Source organism: Rhamphochromis sp. 'chilingali', assembly GCF_963969265.1.
Source record: "Rhamphochromis sp. 'chilingali' genome assembly, chromosome: 4".
Classification (NCBI taxonomy): Eukaryota; Metazoa; Chordata; class Actinopteri; order Cichliformes; family Cichlidae; genus Rhamphochromis; species Rhamphochromis sp. 'chilingali'.
This window is the reverse complement of record NC_137948.1, coordinates 10,996,591-11,013,585: the sequence shown is the minus strand read 5'-3', so window position 1 is coordinate 11,013,585 and position 16,995 is coordinate 10,996,591. Positions and strand designations below refer to the sequence as shown.

The window sequence follows — 16,995 nt, the reverse complement described above, 5'->3', positions numbered from 1 at the left end:
TTCAAATTAGGATTAATTAGTTCTTTAAAACCTGAATCATGAAATAACTGCCAGAAATCTTTTTTTTTTTTTTGATAATGGAGTGTTTGTTGAACTTTTAGACAAAATATATATAACATTATTTCAAATTTTAATCTGCATATATGAGTTTTAATTTGTATCACATTTGTTACATAAGCCATATTTTTGCAATTTAGTCATTAAATATTTGTCATGCAATTTATATCATTTTTGAGAGTAAAAAAGTCATAAGCCTTCCACCTTATTAAATAAACTTAATTTAACAAACCAAACTTAACTTTATAATACTATGAAACCTATTATGTTCTGAATATCCCCTTGTAGATAATGACCTTGCAGTTTCCAGAAACTTAAATAATGAAGTTGTGACCTCTGTATCTGTTCAAATACCCACTGGTTTCATACAAAGGATTTCTCTTGTTGCTTTACCTCTCCTGTTGCTACTGTTTGTTGGTCGTCTTTTGCTGGTCTTCCGATAATGGGCAGAGCTCTTGCTCCTGGTGGAGGAGAGCCGATGTGCAGCAGAGCTCCCCCCACCAGGAGCAGTATGCTGGCCCCCCAACCCAGGTACAATGCCGGCCCCAGTTCTCTTTTCAAAGGCGCAGCAACATTTGGATCATAGAAGTCCCTGATGATTGCATAGGCAGTTCCACAGATGGGTATCAAGTAGGCAAGCCCAGCCACAATGAAGAGCACCCCTGCTATCCTTTCCAGTCTTGCCTTGGAGTCCTGGTTATTGTCTCCCATGCAGTGAGTACACTTGGCTCCTGACACCCCGAGGATGATGGCCAGAAGACAGAGAAGTAAAGACAGAACTGCGAGGCTCCGGGCTGCTTGGGTAAACATAGGCAGTGCCAGGGTGGAGTCATAGGTCTTGCACTGGATCTGTCCTGTGGTCTGAGACAGACAGTTCATCCACAGTCCTTCCCACAACACCTGGGCAATGACTATCTCTCCACCTACGAATGCAGATACACGCCACAGAGGAGCAGCACACACCAGCGCCCCACAAACCCAACCCAGCAGAGCCAGCACCAAACCCATCAGCTGAAGACCTGTTGATGCCATTGTTGCTTATGAAACTTTAAAAAAAAATACCCAAAAGTGATCTTTTCTTTGAAATACCCTGGTTCAGTTTTTTTCTTTTCTTCTCCACTATATTCCAGTCATTTAAAGGGATTTTAAGCTGTTTGTATGGGTCCCTTCAATTCAGTTCAGTTCAACTGAATTTTATTTATATAGCTCCAAATCACAACAGCAGTTGCCTCAAAGGCACTTCTTCTCCTCAGTGTGCTTTCTTTTTCTTCCAATAGGTATGCTGCAAAGATGAAATCAACTTCAGGAAATTAATTTCATAGAGACACATTTCAAATTTGCTAAGACATAAAGTAGTATCAGAAAATTTACACAGCAGTCAAAATGTAGTCCTTTCAATAACATATCTTACACAAATTTCAACACTTACTTTAATCTGTTATCCACAGACGATGTGATGGTTTGTTAATCATTTGTGTGTTTCTAGTGATGGAGAGTAGCCATATGATGCAAGTAGTTGATGTCTTTCTTCTGTTGTGACTGACCAGTTTGTCTCACACACAGAGATGTAGGAGGGCAGCAGTGTAATAGTGCATACTAAATACACACCACATACACAGAGCTGGTTATGCAAAAAATGAAATAACAGCACAAGGACACTAGGACACTTTGTTACAGACATTGTTGCTTGCTACTATGTTCTCATCTCTTTGAGCTTGAGTGGGCAGAATGAGGCGGAGGATGAAGTCAGGGAGTAGTTTGAAGCTCATTAGCATATGCCAAACTGACTATAGTGGGATACTACAGAATTGGAAAAACTCTAATAAGAACTAAAAGTAACATATTAAATTATATATAATATATAATAAATTATATAATATATTGCTTTATATATTATATAATGTTTTAAGTTTTAAGCTGACAAAAAATTTGTTTGGTTTTTGTAAGTTGTTCTGTGATCAGACAGCCACTAGATGACATTAGAGACACTGCTAACACTACCACACTGGCATAAGGTCCATTTGAGGCCTATGTTTTCATTATTTCCGTGCTACACAGGCTTTCCTGATGGTGATATCCTGTTAACAGTTTTGAATAGCATCCACTTATACTCCTTCTGACACAGCTGGTTTCATTGTTTCAACATGAGGTCCCTTGTTTGTTGTCACTGCTTCTCCAGCTCAAAATAAACCTACTAAATAACGCCAGACTTTCTGAGAGTAAAAACACTGTCTCTGAATAAATTACCTAAAAGTCGAGTCGGCTTCTAAACCTTTGGTCCATTTATAACTCTACATAAATTAGTGTGAAAGTGACAAAATGAACGATAATGAAGGCAATTTAATAATCCATATAACAGGTAATTTAATGGAGTTGTATTTGTTTAATTTTAATTTTAGTATGCACTTTTAAGAGTAATGCTGTGTCTGGTAATGTGTTGTTTGTTTATGAGCTGACGATGTGCAGTGGGAGTTATGAGGGTAAAAACTAAGCAAAATCCATATTTGACATGTCTCACAGCATTAAAGAATCATACAAATAAAACGTGTTAACAGAGAAATGTTTGCTAACACTGTTGAAAAAGACCATTTAAGATGTGAAAATCTGACTCCATATTCAGAATGGATTTCCACCTTACAATATACAGAAATTACTTATAAGAATTACCCATTCCCGCAGTTAATAATCACTGTTGGTGTAAAGGTTTTACAGGACACAATTATCTTTTTTTATTATTTGAGCTATTATTTACTTATGAAAGTGGCCCTTTTGCATTTGGTTGGTTCATACTTAATTCCCACAATATCAGAAAAATGGTAAAAGGGGCCACATTTAAGAGCAAATTGTTGACACCTAGACATAAAAGTCCGAGTTTTTATAGCATTTACTTTGTTATGCTTCTTGTGTTTAGTACAGAACTGAAAGCCTTTGTGATCACTGTATTCAGAATACAATGGGATTAGGTGTGTTCCTCCTGCTTGTTGCAGTTGTAAAGATATAACATTAAATTATAATTCAAATATACTAAGAACACCATAAAACCACTTGCACACATTAAAAAAGAAGTAGCTTTACCATGATGTGAAATGTAATGAAATAGCATAAAATTTAATATGTAAAGTCTATTTTTAAGCAAATTAAAATGCTATTTTGAGCCTACTTATCAACATCTTACCTAAAGTGTGTTTGCCAATTCAGGGTGAGACCCTGTTCTATGGGGGGGAAGTGTGACGGCCAGTGGGCTGGCCTTGTGTTTTGCTTTTTCTTTTACCTGTTTCTTGCAGGTAGGTGGAGCTGACCCAATTACTGATGCAGCACACCTGAGGGGCCAGTCCCAGTGTATATAAAGACACCTTGACTGAACCAGGGTGGCTGGCTTTTGGCTTCCTCTGACGTGTTATGTTTATTTGGAAGTTTCAGTTATGGCTGTTATGTCCTTTAACTTGTGTTTAAGTTGCTTTACCTTATTTTCATTAAATATGTCTTACAGTCTTTAAAAGCCTGTGTGTGGTCTCCCATTTGTTTGTCACTTCCTATGAGCCGGGTTGTGACAGTGTTGCCTTGCAAGATGGCACCGGTGTACATGGCTTGCCGTCCTCGGCTACATCTGCTTCGCTGCTTCTTACCCTCTCTACGCTCTTTATGGACCTTGGCATTGTATTTTTTTATCCTTTTAGTTGTATGCGCATCTAATGGCTGTGCACTGATTACATACGACAGGCAAACACTTTTAAATCTAAGACTCTCTCATTCCTCTCGGCCTGATCCTTGCTGGAACCTGAGTGACGCCACCGCGCCCCGACCGGACCCTCCGACCGGACCCTCCGACCGGCTTCCTCCACCTACCTATTCCGAATCTACACAAGAAACGCTATAGGAAACGCGGTAGAAGGAGCGGCCATCGCGTTCGCTTCAGGCTCTACTTTAAAGCCAGAGCCACAGGCTACCCACATGCCAGCCTGGATATTTTATCTTCTTTCCCTCCTTCCCAGGAGCGCTCTGATGCTAAGTTGCTCACCCACCGTTGGATCTGCTTGGCCGACCACGAAGTCTACCCTGCGATTCCAGTGGCATGTTCTCCTGCTCGGGTTTGGATAACATTGCTCCGACGCGGCGTTTGCCGAAGCAACCTAAGTGTCCTACGACGCACCACCCGTGGCGACTTAGCCCCTAGGATACGGATGGCATTGCTTAATGTCAGGTTGCTGGTCAATAAGACCTTTCTTTTAAATGACTTCATCTCCACTAATGGGATTGATGCCTTATTCCTGACTGAAACCTGGATTCGTCCTGGTGAGTTCATCCCTTTTACTGAACTTCTTCCGTCGGACTGTGTTGCTTTTAGCTCACCAAGGCTTACTGGTAGGGGTGGCGGCGTAGCCTCGGTTTTTAAGAATTCGTATGCAGTTCGGCAGCTACCCTCACCTACCTACTCTAGCTTTGAAGTCCAATTATTGGAGATGACTGCATCCACGACCACACTCTGCGTGGTGGTTTATCGACCGCCTAAATATAGCAAATATTTTATCACGGACTTTGCTGATCTCCTAGGCTCCGTTCTTTTTAAGTATGGTTGTGTTTTCATTGTCGGTGATTTTAACATACACACTTGCTGTAAGGATGACTCATTTGCTAAAGACTTCCTTGCCTTAACGGACTCTTTTAACCTGGCTCAGTGGGTTAATGACCCAACGCATGTTAAAGGACATCTTAGTGCGCATGCGCCAACCAGCGTGCAGCCTGTTACAGTCGCTCCTGCTTTTCTCTTAGTTTAGCTCTTTTTTCTTACGTATTCTTTTTTTTTTCTGACTTGTATTTTCCTCCGTTTTCTATCTCTTACTCAATCATGTGGATTGAGAGAGTTTTTGTTCTTCTGGTGGCCGTGGAACTGTTACTTTTATCATGGAACGGGACCGCGGCACATCTCCTACACGCACGGACTGTTTACTCCAGAGATCAGCTGATCGCCCTGATGCCGGCCGGCTCGCTGGCCAGGCCCGCAGAAGTACCAGCTGAAATTTGGAGGAAAACACATCGGGGATGCAGAGGTCAAGGACAGAAGAGAAGAAAAAAGGTGACGGTGAGACAGCGGAGGCTCGAAGCGAGGAGGAGGTTTAAACCGTGTCTGCCGTCTATCGTGATGGGAAATGTGCGATCGTTGGCAATTAAAATCGACGAGCTCTCAGCACTGGTACGGAGTCAGAGGGAATACCGAGAGTGTAGCCTGATGTGTTTCACCGAATCATGGCTGCACCAGGACATTCCCGATGAGAATGCTTCCGTGGAAGGCTTCCACACTGTTCGGGCGGACAGGGACAGCATCGCTAGCGGTAAGCGTAAAGGAGGTGGGCTTGCTGTTTTAGTTAACAACCGGTGGTGTAACCCTGCCAACATAACAATCAAAGAAAGGATTTGTTGCCCGGACACTGAACTGTGTGCTGTTGGACTCAGGCCGTATTATTTACCCAGGGAATTCTCTCACGTCATCTTTGTGGCTGTCTATGTTCCCCCCTCTGCTAACCCCACAGCTGCATGTGACACTATCCACTCTGCCATAGCTCGGCTACAGACTCAGCACCCGAGTGCCTTTATTGTGATCTCGGGTGACTTCAACCATGTATCACTGGACAATACACTACCAACATTCAAACAATATGTGGACTGTCCCACCAGGGGAGAGAAAACTTTAGACTTACTGTATGCTAACGTCAAGGATGCATACAGCTCCTCCTCCCTCCCCCCACTTGGTAGGTCAGATCATAACCTGATTCACCTCACCCCCCGCTATGTGCCAATTGTGAGGAGGGAACCTGTGACCACCAGGACTGTTAGGAGGTGGTCAGAGGAGGCCTTAGCAGAACTACAGGGCTGTTTCGAGGTGACCGACTGGGAAACACTCTGTGAGCCTCACGCCGAGGACATCAATGGGCTTACTGAGTGTATCACAGGCTACATAACTTTCTGCACCGACTCCATTGTTCCAGCTCAGACTGTTCATTGTTACCCAAATAACAAGCCGTGGGTGACTAAGGACATCAAAGCCCTCCTCAACAACAAGAAGAGGGCTTTCAGAGGGGGCAACAAAGAGGAGGTGAGGAAGATCCAGGTGTTACTAAAGGACAAGATCAGAGAGGCTAAGGACAATTACAGGAGGAAGCTGGAGTGGAAACTCCAGCAGAACAGCATGAGAGAGGTGTGGAGGGGCATGAAGACCATCACTGGATTCAGGCCAACCAACAGCAGGGGAGCTGAGGGAGGTGAGAATAGAGCCGACGAGTTGAATCTGTTTTTCAATAGATTCGACACCACAGTGTCTGCTCCCACCCCCACAACCTCACCTGCAGTCAGCCTGGAATCCAGAGCCACACCACTGTGCCAGCCTCTCTCTTCACATGTTGCCTCCTGTGAGATTCCTGACACCCCTCCCCCACCCATCACCTTCACTCAATACCAGGTTGAGATGCAAATGAGGAGACTTCACTCAGGCAAGTCTGCTGGACCAGACGGAGTGAGTCCCCTTGTCCTCAAGACCTGTGCCCCCCAGCTGTGTGGAGTCTTTCATAAACTGTTTATGCTGAGTCTGAGTCTGCAGAGGGTCCCGGTGATGTGGAAGACATCATGCCTCGTCCCTGTACCAAAGACGCCTCGTCCCAGTGGCCCCCAGGATTACAGGCCCGTGGCACTGACCTCCCACATCATGAAGACCCTGGAAAGGCTCATCCTGGACCAGCTGCGACCCATAGTAAGACCACACCTGGATCCCCTTCAGTTCGCTTATCAGCCTCGTCTCGGAACTGAGGACGCCATCATCTACCTGCTCAATCGTGTCTACACCCATCTGGACCAGCCGGCGAGCACTGTGAGGGTCATGTTTTTTGACTTTTCCAGTGCTTTCAACACCATCAGGCCGACCCTCCTGGGTGATAAGTTAGCAGCGATGCAGGTGGATGCTTCTCTGGTGTCCTGGATTGTTGATTACCTGACAGGAAGACCACAATATGTACGTCTCCCACAGTGTGTGTCTGACAAGGTGATTAGCAACACAGGGGCACCACAGGGGACTGTCCTCTCCCCCTTCCTCTTCACCCTCTACACCACAGACTTCAGCCACTGCACAGAGACCTGCCATCTTCAGAAGTTTTCTGATGACTCTGCGGTGGTTGGATGCATCAGCAGGGATGATGAGACAGAGTACCGGGCTGTGGTCGACTCCTTTGTCACGTGGTGTGAGCAGAATCATCTGCAGCTCAACGTGGCAAAGACCAAGGAACTGATCGTGGACTTCAGGAAGACCAGAAAACACTTGACCCCTGTTTCAATCCAGGGGGTCAGTGTTGACATTGTGGAGGACTATAAATACCTTGGAGTACACATTGACAATAAACTGGACTGGGCTAAAAACACCACAGCACTTTACAGGAAGGGCCAGAGTCGTCTCTATTTTTTGAGGCGACTGAGGTCCTTCAACATCTGTCAGAAAATGCTGAGGATTTTCTATGAGTCTGTTGTGGCCAGTGCGATCCTCTATGCTGTTGCATGCTGGGGGAGCAGGCTGAGGGTCGCAGATGCCAACAGACTTAATAAACTGATCCGTAAGGCCAGCAATGTTGTGGGGATGGAGCTGGACTCCCTCAAGGTGGTGTCGGAGAGGCGGATGCTGTCCAAGATAAAGACAATGTTGGATAACACCTCCCACCCACTCCATGACATGTTGGTCAGTCACAGGAGCTCGTTCAGTGAGAGACTGAGATTACCGAAAAGCACCACTGAACGACACAGGAAATCATTCCTGCCTGTGGCCATCTCCCTGTACAACGCATCCACTTAACACACTGTTTGCTGCTACAGCTACACATGTTTCTTTTCCAACTATTTATTTATAAGTGACTTATGTATGTATGTATGTATGTATGTATGTATATGTATATATTGTACTATTCTTAGTTAGCGTATTGTCTGTCTTGTCTTAATGTTGGTTTAAAATGGAGCACTGTAACAAAAAATAATTTCCCCCAGGGATCAATAAAGTATTCTGATTCTGATTCTGATACTTTGGACTTGGTTTTCTCATATGGTCTGGACATTTGTATCAAGGATATAAGTGACGCTGGGATCTCGGATCATTTCCCAGTTATATTTGATACTGGCTTATGCACTAATGAACTACATCCTGCGGCTCCCCTTCGCCCGCTACGTGTAATTAATGCTGAAGCGATGTCAAACTTCTCTATGTCTTTCTTGGATTCTGCATCTGTCACTCTCGACTGTTGTTCTTTTCACTCGGTTGATGACTGTGCTAATTCCTTCCTATCGCTGATTTCTTCAATCCTTGATACTGTTGCCCCCATTAAGATGAAGCGCCCTAGAACCTACTCTCAGTGTTGGCTTAATGACACTACGCGCGCCTTACGTCGCGAGTGTCGGCGCGCTGAGAGAAGGTGGAAAAAAGATAAACTTCAGGTTTCCCATGACATGCTACGGACTAGCCGCTTAAAATTCCAAAGTGCTGCTAAAACGGCCAAAGCGTCCTTCTTGTCCAAAATCATCCTGGCCAATGACCATAACCCCCATACCTTATTTAAAATTTTTAAACTCTGTGGTTAACCCTTCCCCGGACATGCCTTTAATTCATTCTCAGGGTCTTTGTGAGCGATTTCAAACTCACTTTTTAAAAAAGGTCTCATCTCTTTAGTCCTCCCTTCCCCCTGCTTTATATCCTCTCCCCATTCCTGAGTGCATTTCAACTTTCCACCAGTTTGAGCCTGTGTCACTTTTGACTCTTAAGCGGCTAGTTGCTCAAATGAATAACACCAATACTGTGCTTGACATTCTTCCATCTCGTTTAGCTAAGGACTGTTTTGATGTAATCGGACCTAGTATCCTATTTCTTATGAACTTTTCCTTGCTCTCAGGCTGTGTTCCTTTGTCCTTTAAGCATGCTGTAGTCCACCCGATTCTTAAAAAAAGAAATTCTGACTGTTATGACCTTTCAAACTATAGACCGATCTCTAAGCTTTCGTTCTTGTCCAAGATCCTGGAGAGACTAGTTCTCTCCCAGCTCCAGGCGTACTTGGACACGAACAATATTGCTGAGAAATTTCAATCTGCCTTTAAGCCATTGCATAGCACTGAAACAGCGTTGGTTAGAGTTCTTAATGATATTCTTGTAATCACTGATACTGGACGCTCTATGGTCCTAGTTTTACTGGACCTCTCTTCGGCCTTTGATATGGTAGACCATAACATTTTATTACTAAGACTTGAGCACACTGTGGGTATTAGAGGCACTGCCCTCGACTGGTTTAAATCATACCTCGCTGATAGATCCTTATCAGTTCACTTAGGCACCTTCTCCTCTTCCTCCGCTCTGGTCTGTTGTGGTGTCCCTCAAGGATCAGTTTTAGGCCCTATTCTCTTCTCATTGTATTTGCTCCCTCTAGGCGCAATCTTTGAAAAATACAATATCGCCTTCCACTGTTATGCCGATGACATACAAATCTATTTTGAACTTACTGACGACCTTGCTGTGTCCCTGCACTACTTTCAAGAATGCATGCGGGAGGTCAAAGAATGGTTCCTGAGTAATTCCCTCGTTTTAAATGATAAGAAGACTGAGATTGTGGTGTTCAACAGTAAAATCCCTCGTGCCCAACTCTGTGCTGCCCTGGGTTCCTTTGCTAGTTTTTCTTGTGACTATGTCAGTAACTTGGGTGTACTGCTGGACAGCTCGCTCAAACTCGATAAGCAAGTGTCTGCTGTAGTGAGATCTAGCTTCCACCAACTGAGCCTTATCTCTAAGGCTAGGCATTATATTCCGCATGAGGACCTGGAGAAGCTTATTCACGCTTTTGTGACCTCCAGGTTGGATTATTGTAACTCCTTGTATTACGGTCTTCCCTCTTCTCTTCTTCTTAGACTGCAAACAGTCCAAAATGCAGCAGCCCGCCTTTTGACTGGTACCAGGAAATTTTGCCATATTACCCCTGTCCTAGCTAGCCTGCATTGGCTGCCCATAAAGTACCGTATTCAATTTAAAATATTACTCCTTACTTTCAAAACTATTAATAAATTAGCGCCAAGTTATCTTAGTGAACTTCTCAAACCACATACTCCTGCTAGAACACTCAGATCTGCCACTCAACTACTTCTGACCCAACCCAGATCTCGACTGAAGTCCCGGGGTGACCGTGCGTTTGCTCTGGCTGCCCCGGTACTGTGGAATACCCTTCCTCTCGACCCCAGCGCATCTGATTCCATTGCACTGTTCAAATCACGATTAAAAACCCACTTATTCAATCTTGCCTTTCCCTCTAGTTAATATTTCTTTTATGATTTTATATCATGCACTTTTATGCTCATTTAAATTCTTGTTTGCTCTGTACCTGTTGCTTTCCTATGTATTAGTGACAGTTATCTGCTTGCATATTTAGTACTTGCTTTGGTCCTATTTCTATTATCCTCCTCCTATACTCTATTTTACTTGTTAAGCACCTTGGCATACCCTTGGTTTTTAAGTGTGCTTTATAAATAAAGTTTATTATTATTATTATTATTATTATTATTATTATTATTATTATTATTATTAAAGTTTTAGTTTCATTTTTGAAACCTCTGTGTTGTGAATAGTTTCATTTCACTGAAACCCACTGTGGTGAGCAAGAGTTTCATTTCACTGGAAAACACTGTGTTGGAGAGAGCCAGAGACAAAGAACGATAGAGGGTGACTGGCACGCCTCAGTATGAACATACCTGCTGTAGAAGAAAACATTACACGGAATAACAGACAGGTTTTGTGGGTTTTTTCTGTTCCTTTTTTTCCCTACAGCAAGATGGGTTTAACCACGACTGAAGGTTGGTATTTTTACTTTTGTGCATGCACGCATTTTCTAACATGCTTATGTAATCTGATACAGAACCCATGAGTTGTTTTGATTTTTAAAATCGATCCCCACAGACTCCTTTTCCCCAGTGATCGGTGACTTAAGGATTGTTCTGCTGGGGAAAACTGGCTCAGGAAAGAGTGCAACAGGGAATACTATCCTGGGTTACAAAGCTTTTGACGAAGAAATATCTCCATCTTCTGTAACAAAGATGTGTAAGAAAGTGACTGGACATTTTGATGAAAGAACTGTGAGTGTTGTTGACACCCCTGGAATCTTTGACACATCAATTAAAGAAGAGGAACTGAAAAAGGAAATAGAAAAATGCATAATGCTGTCTGTCCCAGGACCCCATATGTTTCTGCTAGTGATCAGATTGGATGTGCGCTTCACAAAAGAAGAGAAGAGTTCTGTTAAATGGATCAAAGAAAACTTTGGGGATGAAGCCTCAAAGTATACAGCAGTGCTTTTCACAAGGGGTGATCAGTTCAAAGAAACATCCATTGAAAACTACTTAGAGCAAAGTCCTGATCTGAAGGAGCTCATCGCTGAGTGTAAAGCTGGGTATGTTGTATTTGACAACACATGCAAGAAAAATCGCACTCAGGTAGCTGATCTGTTTGAAAAGATAGACCAGACAGTGCAATTAAACGGGAACCATTACACCGGCAGCAAATACGAAGAGGCCCAGAAACAGATGAATTGGAACAAATGGTGGCGCAAATGTGGAGACACATTGAACTCTGCAGGTAATTATTTGCTTGTGGCAGGAGCGGCAGGAGCAGCAGCTGCTGCACCTGCAGTTGGTGCTGCTGTAATGGCAGAGGAAGCAGCAGTCGCATCCGTTCGGCCTCTATTAATGTTTGTAGGAGCAGGAATTGTTAAAGGCATTGGGGGCTGGATCAGACCTAAAACAGAGAACAGCTAAGTATTACCAAGCCACAACCTTTATGAAGTCTCTTTATGAAGAAGAGGCTTTTTGTATACAAGGACAAATTCACGCTTGATATTATACCTGCTGTTTTAAACTTTATGAAGATCATCAGGTTTGGTGTACGGTTTATTTCATAATGCTTTTTTTTATTTTTATCATGCAATAGTTTGTTTCCATAGATAATCAAAAAAAGAGAATATTTATTGAAAACATATAGTTATGTAGAGGTGAAGCAAAAAGAAAATGATTCAACATCTCTTAATCATATTTTAATCTGCATTGTCACTACTCTCTCATCTTTGTATTGTATTACAACATTTACAGCACTTTTTAAGTAGTATTTCTTTTTTTTAAATTTGTTTTTCTTGTACAATGGTGCGACTTATTCAAATCATCTGTTGTGTAATGATAGACAAGCTGGACTATGTACCTGAAGTTATCTGATACTTACGGTTCATTATAGATATTTACTGTAAATTCTTGTCAGGATTGGGTTTTTTGTTTTTAAATTTAATGTATAATCTGATTTACAGTTTTATATTTAATTTTACTATAAAAGGGCATTTGAAAGTACATTTTCCACTAAAATCAATGCCATTTCTTGTGCTAATGCCTTCTTTCATTGTTTTAAATAAAGTCATCCACTCTGTACCAGAATGTCATTAGTTCTTTTTTTGCTCATGCCCCACCGCCAAGATTGTGCAAAAACCTCCATGTTGAAATTCATCAGTCTTGCTGATATACAACACTAATCATACACTGGCTGACAGCTAAATTACCATGTTATGATATCACATTCAAACTGCATTAAAATAATTAGATTTTACACTTGGTCTGGTTTAGGCTATATGAAAGGTCATAAGGTTTTCTTGGCATAAATGGATGGAAATAAACACAAAATGCATAAGAAATAAACAAACCGCACTTATGACAAATGAAACTGAAACAAGAAATGATTCTTGGTACACGTTTTCTTGTAAGATTCATTAGCAAATAATACATAACACTCATTCCATTGCAGGTATTAGTCAAACAGATGAAAATAGACCAATCTAACCTGTAATACAGGTTGTAGGTGTAGTTGGCATTTAAAATATAACCTGTACATTTGAAGCACCACAACTCAGTTTACAACCTTTTCACATCTGAACACACCCGTTATTTGATACTGAGCCTCCTTTCATTTGTAATTTTAAATAAATAATGTTCAGCTTCAGTGTGTTTTGTTCTTAATTGCAGAACAAGTAGCAGTGTCCTTACTTTGATCCTTTTGTGGCTGACAGAAACTGACTACCATTCATTTTAACATCTGTGCTGGTCTTATTTGTACTGATGGTATGCACTGACATTGTTGTAGTGGCAGGACAATGAGGACTTGCTCTGTTTCCGCAGACGTGATGGGTCAATGGACGTCTACCATTGTTTCTCATTTCCTTTGGGGAAATGAGCTCAGAATGCTACTAATAAAAAGTAAAGGAAGCAGTGTGTCAGTTTCTGCGCATTTTAACAGTTATAAGTTACCAAGGTATAATCTATAGGTGAAAAATCTTTTTACATTTGGGTTTTAATATTAATTATTTTGAATCCTACTAATGAGCCAAAAGAAGTGATACTCATATTCATATATAAGATGTAAATGATAAAAAAGACAAACAAGTACATTTCATACCATTTGTTTACTATTAGCTTTAAATTCACATACTCGTTTTGAAACAGAAACAGAACCTAAACAAGTCACTTACGCAAAGTTCCAAACCATAATGTGTGGGATACTAATACTGTATATGGAATATTTCTGTTTTTTATTCAGTGACACAAACTGTAGCCGAACAATATCCTTGCCACTACCCTCCATCTTGTTATACAGGCACGTTTGCTTTAGCCTTGCATTTTATGCCTTTCCAAATGAAAATGGCAGATAAACCGCATAAGATTCCCAGGACAAGTGCAGGGGCGCCTAGAGCCAGGGCCACTGTGGTGTTAGCTCCCACTGCAATGACCACCCCAGCAAACACCAAGACAACAGCAGAAGCTGCGGCCACGCGTATATTCTTTCTTTGAACCTTTTTCTTCCTGATTTTCTTTTCCTCCTGCTTCTGTCTCTCTGCATCCCATATTTTCCTTTCCTCCTCTTTCTTCTGTTCCTCCTCTTGCTTCCTCCGCTCCTCCTCCTCTCTCAGCTTCCTCTGGGCTTTCTCATACATTTCATTCGTGTAGTGCTTACCGCCGTTATCCTGTACCATTTCCTTGATCATGTTGATCAGCTCTTTTACCTGTATGCGGTCATCCACGTCAGTGTTGTTGAAAGCATGATATCTGCGTCCAAATGTGATCGAGAGTCTCCGCAGCTCCTTGCACTCCTTCAGAGCATTGTCAGCTTTAGCTTGATCTTTACACGTAAACAGCATGATTGTGTACATGGAAGCATCGTCTCCAAAGTTATCTTGGATCCACTTAACAGCATTTCTTTCCTCTTCCGTGAACCTTACTCCAAGCCGGATTACCAGTAGGAAAGCATAAGGGCCAGGAACTGACATTTTGACACACTCCTCTATTCTGACTTTTAATTCTTCCTCTGAGATGCCTGTATCAAACAGACCCGGAGTGTCAATAACCTGCACCAAGGTCCCATCCACTTCCCCACTATGCATCTCACAGTGTTTGGTCACAGACACAGGGCTGGGATCCTCTTTGAAGGCAATTCTTCCAAGGATAGTGTTTCCTGTTGCACTCTTCCCTGATCCAGTCTTTCCCACTAAGACTATCCTCAAACCTCCAGACAAATCCAGACCTGTGGTAAAAACAACAGACACAGAATTACTGGCATTTACAAAAAAAAAATGAATCCTTTCTTTTCTGCCTTGTTAGTCTTAAGTTAGTGTGTTTTTTTGTTGTTGTTTTTTAATTTAATCTCTGGACTGTCTGGAGAAAAAAAAGCCTTTAGCATATTTTCCTTGAAATATACTATTCATTCATTTGTTGTTATTTAAAAAAAATAGTAAATAAAACAACATTTATATATTGTTGTTAGTTACTGTTCTTACTGTCTTGGAGCTCCTGTGATCTGTGACCAAATAATTTCCCCTGGGATTAGTAAAGTATTCTGATTCTGATACAAAATTACTGAAATTAGAGTAGAACAGCTACTAGTAGAGTCGAGTGACCAGAGAGAAAATGAAGGAGCATACCATCAAAGTTTTTCAGACCACACCCATCAGACCGAGGTAGAGTTTTCTGCTTCTTTTCTCTGAGTTGTATTTCTGTCACAAGTTACACCATTGAGAGAAAAAAAGGTAAGATTAGTCACTGACATCTTTAAGAAGGTCTGTATCTTTTTGACTTTGCCTCTTTTGCCCTTTTCAGTGTATCAATATCACATCCTAGAGTAATTAAATAATTAGTGCATTTTTAAACTAGTTCAGAGAGATGATCTTACCTTCAGCCATTACTTCAGATCTTGCTTTATATGTCCCAGGTGGCCAAGTCAGTTTTTTCAGACCTGAGTTCTGAACTTAGACAAGACAAACGTAGACTGTGTCTCGACACATTTCACATTAAGTTTGTGGGAAACTTCTGGAAGCCTAGGCACCGGGGGCTTCCCATTTCCTTGTATTGTCTTCAGTTTGAAATGTGAAAACTGTCTGTGTAGGCTGTCCGCAGCCCTCTAAATATGGTTAACAGGTTTGTGTTTGGACATTGCTGAGAAGTTTTCATAGCAAACCAACAAAAATATTAAGGTTTCTCATTTAATCGCATAAGAATATTTTATTATTTACATAAAATGTATATATTTTACAATAACTCTATAATGACTTTGCTCTCTTTTTAAAGGAGAGATATTCTTGACCCCCTCATGCTCAAGTTCATCTTATTCTTTTTTTAAAAAATGTAAAGAAATTTAAAATAAAAGAAAAGGATCTGTCTGTCTGAGCCTAGAGTTGTAGGTCAGTACAGATGAAAATGGTTTTACTTTGGTAGATGTTTGGTATTTGAAGTAATAATAATGACAGATTGCATTTATATAGCGCTTTTTGAGACCCTCAAAGCACTTTACAATTCCACTATTCATTCACACATTGGTGGAGGCAGCTACAGTTGTAGCCACAGCTACCTGGGGTAGACTGACAGAAGCGAGGCTGCCATATCGCGCCATCGGCCCCTCTGGCCATCACCAGTAGGCAGTAGGTGAAGTGTCTTGCCCAAGGACACAACGACCGACACTGTGCGAGCCAGGGCTCGAACCAGCAACCTTCCGATTATAAGATGAACTGCCAACTCTTGAGCCACGATCACCCATAAGCAAAGTCTCTTGTTTGTTTCCCATTTTAATTGACAAAAAAAGTGAAACTATAAACAAACAGTCAATAGGTAAATAAGAATGGAAGACAGGTGTATTCAAAAATTCATTTCATGCGGATGAATGGAATGCACAAACATTTTAAAAGTACATGTTATTGAAAGTTATTGTTCGCCACATTCTTAGCCATTATTTTCACTTTTTCCATCATAGAACTCACACCTATAGAAAAAGGTCCATTGTGCCATTTAATTGAATGTGTCCAAGTGCTCCAACTAATGTCACCAGAACATATGAGGGGCAACATGCTTCTACACCAAAAGGTCCCTGGCAAGTCTTCGCTCTAGTCTTTGCTTCCCCCCGCACATTTACTCTAGGTTTCCTTTCTTATTGATGTAGTAATACCATCCATTGAATATTACTATGTTCTCTGTTTAACCTAGAATTTCCCTGACTTGGAATCGATTCTAACTCGGGTCATTAAAGAGAGAATATCTTCTCTGAGTCACATATTAGTTTCTTTAAATTTTTTGTTCTCTTTCACATAACCATCAAAGGATTTACCCTCAAGCAAAACAGCATCTGTAAGCAGGACTATGGTTTATGTGGAAGCATCTGCAACAACAGTATCCTGAATCCGCTTCACAGTGTCCTGCTACTCTTGTCTGAACCTCAGTTCAGACTGATCACTAAAAGGAAAGTGTGATGTCCAAGAACTGATTGCTCAATACACTCCTCAGTGTTTACGGTCACTTCATCTTTGCCACTGAATGGTGTGCTACAGAATAATTCAGAAAGTCTGCAACTCTACTGTTGAACTGATACAC

General features: G+C 41.7%; 3 protein-coding genes across 3 annotated transcripts; 1 reads left to right on the top strand and 2 right to left on the bottom strand.

Annotated features, from left to right (window-relative positions):
* Window positions 1–172: 172 nt before the first annotated feature.
* On the bottom strand, window positions 173–1,089 carry LOC308395813 (claudin-4-like; the record flags this gene model as incomplete). Its single annotated transcript, XM_080880805.1, has 1 exon — window positions 173–1,089. One exon carries the CDS (start codon window positions 1,087–1,089, stop codon window positions 421–423), a length of 669 nt encoding a protein of 222 aa, XP_080736931.1. The 3' UTR covers window positions 173–420.
* Window positions 1,090–10,751: 9,662 nt separating this feature from the next.
* On the top strand, window positions 10,752–13,590 carry LOC308396323 (GTPase IMAP family member 9-like). The gene is made up of 2 exons (XM_080881528.1): window positions 10,752–10,908; window positions 11,012–13,590. The coding sequence occupies exons 1-2, from the start codon at window positions 10,797–10,799 to the stop codon at window positions 11,863–11,865; spliced, it is 966 nt and encodes a 321-aa protein (XP_080737654.1). The 5' UTR covers window positions 10,752–10,796; the 3' UTR covers window positions 11,866–13,590.
* A 2-nt stretch (window positions 13,591–13,592) lies between these two features.
* Window positions 13,593–15,436, bottom strand: LOC308396322 (GTPase IMAP family member 9-like). Its single transcript, XM_080881527.1, has 3 exons — window positions 15,308–15,436; window positions 15,060–15,131; window positions 13,593–14,662 (listed from the first exon to the last, which is right to left on the bottom strand). Exons 1-3 carry the CDS (start codon window positions 15,315–15,317, stop codon window positions 13,731–13,733), a joined length of 1,014 nt encoding a protein of 337 aa, XP_080737653.1. The 5' UTR covers window positions 15,318–15,436; the 3' UTR covers window positions 13,593–13,730.
* Between the last annotated feature and the right edge of the window lie 1,559 nt (window positions 15,437–16,995).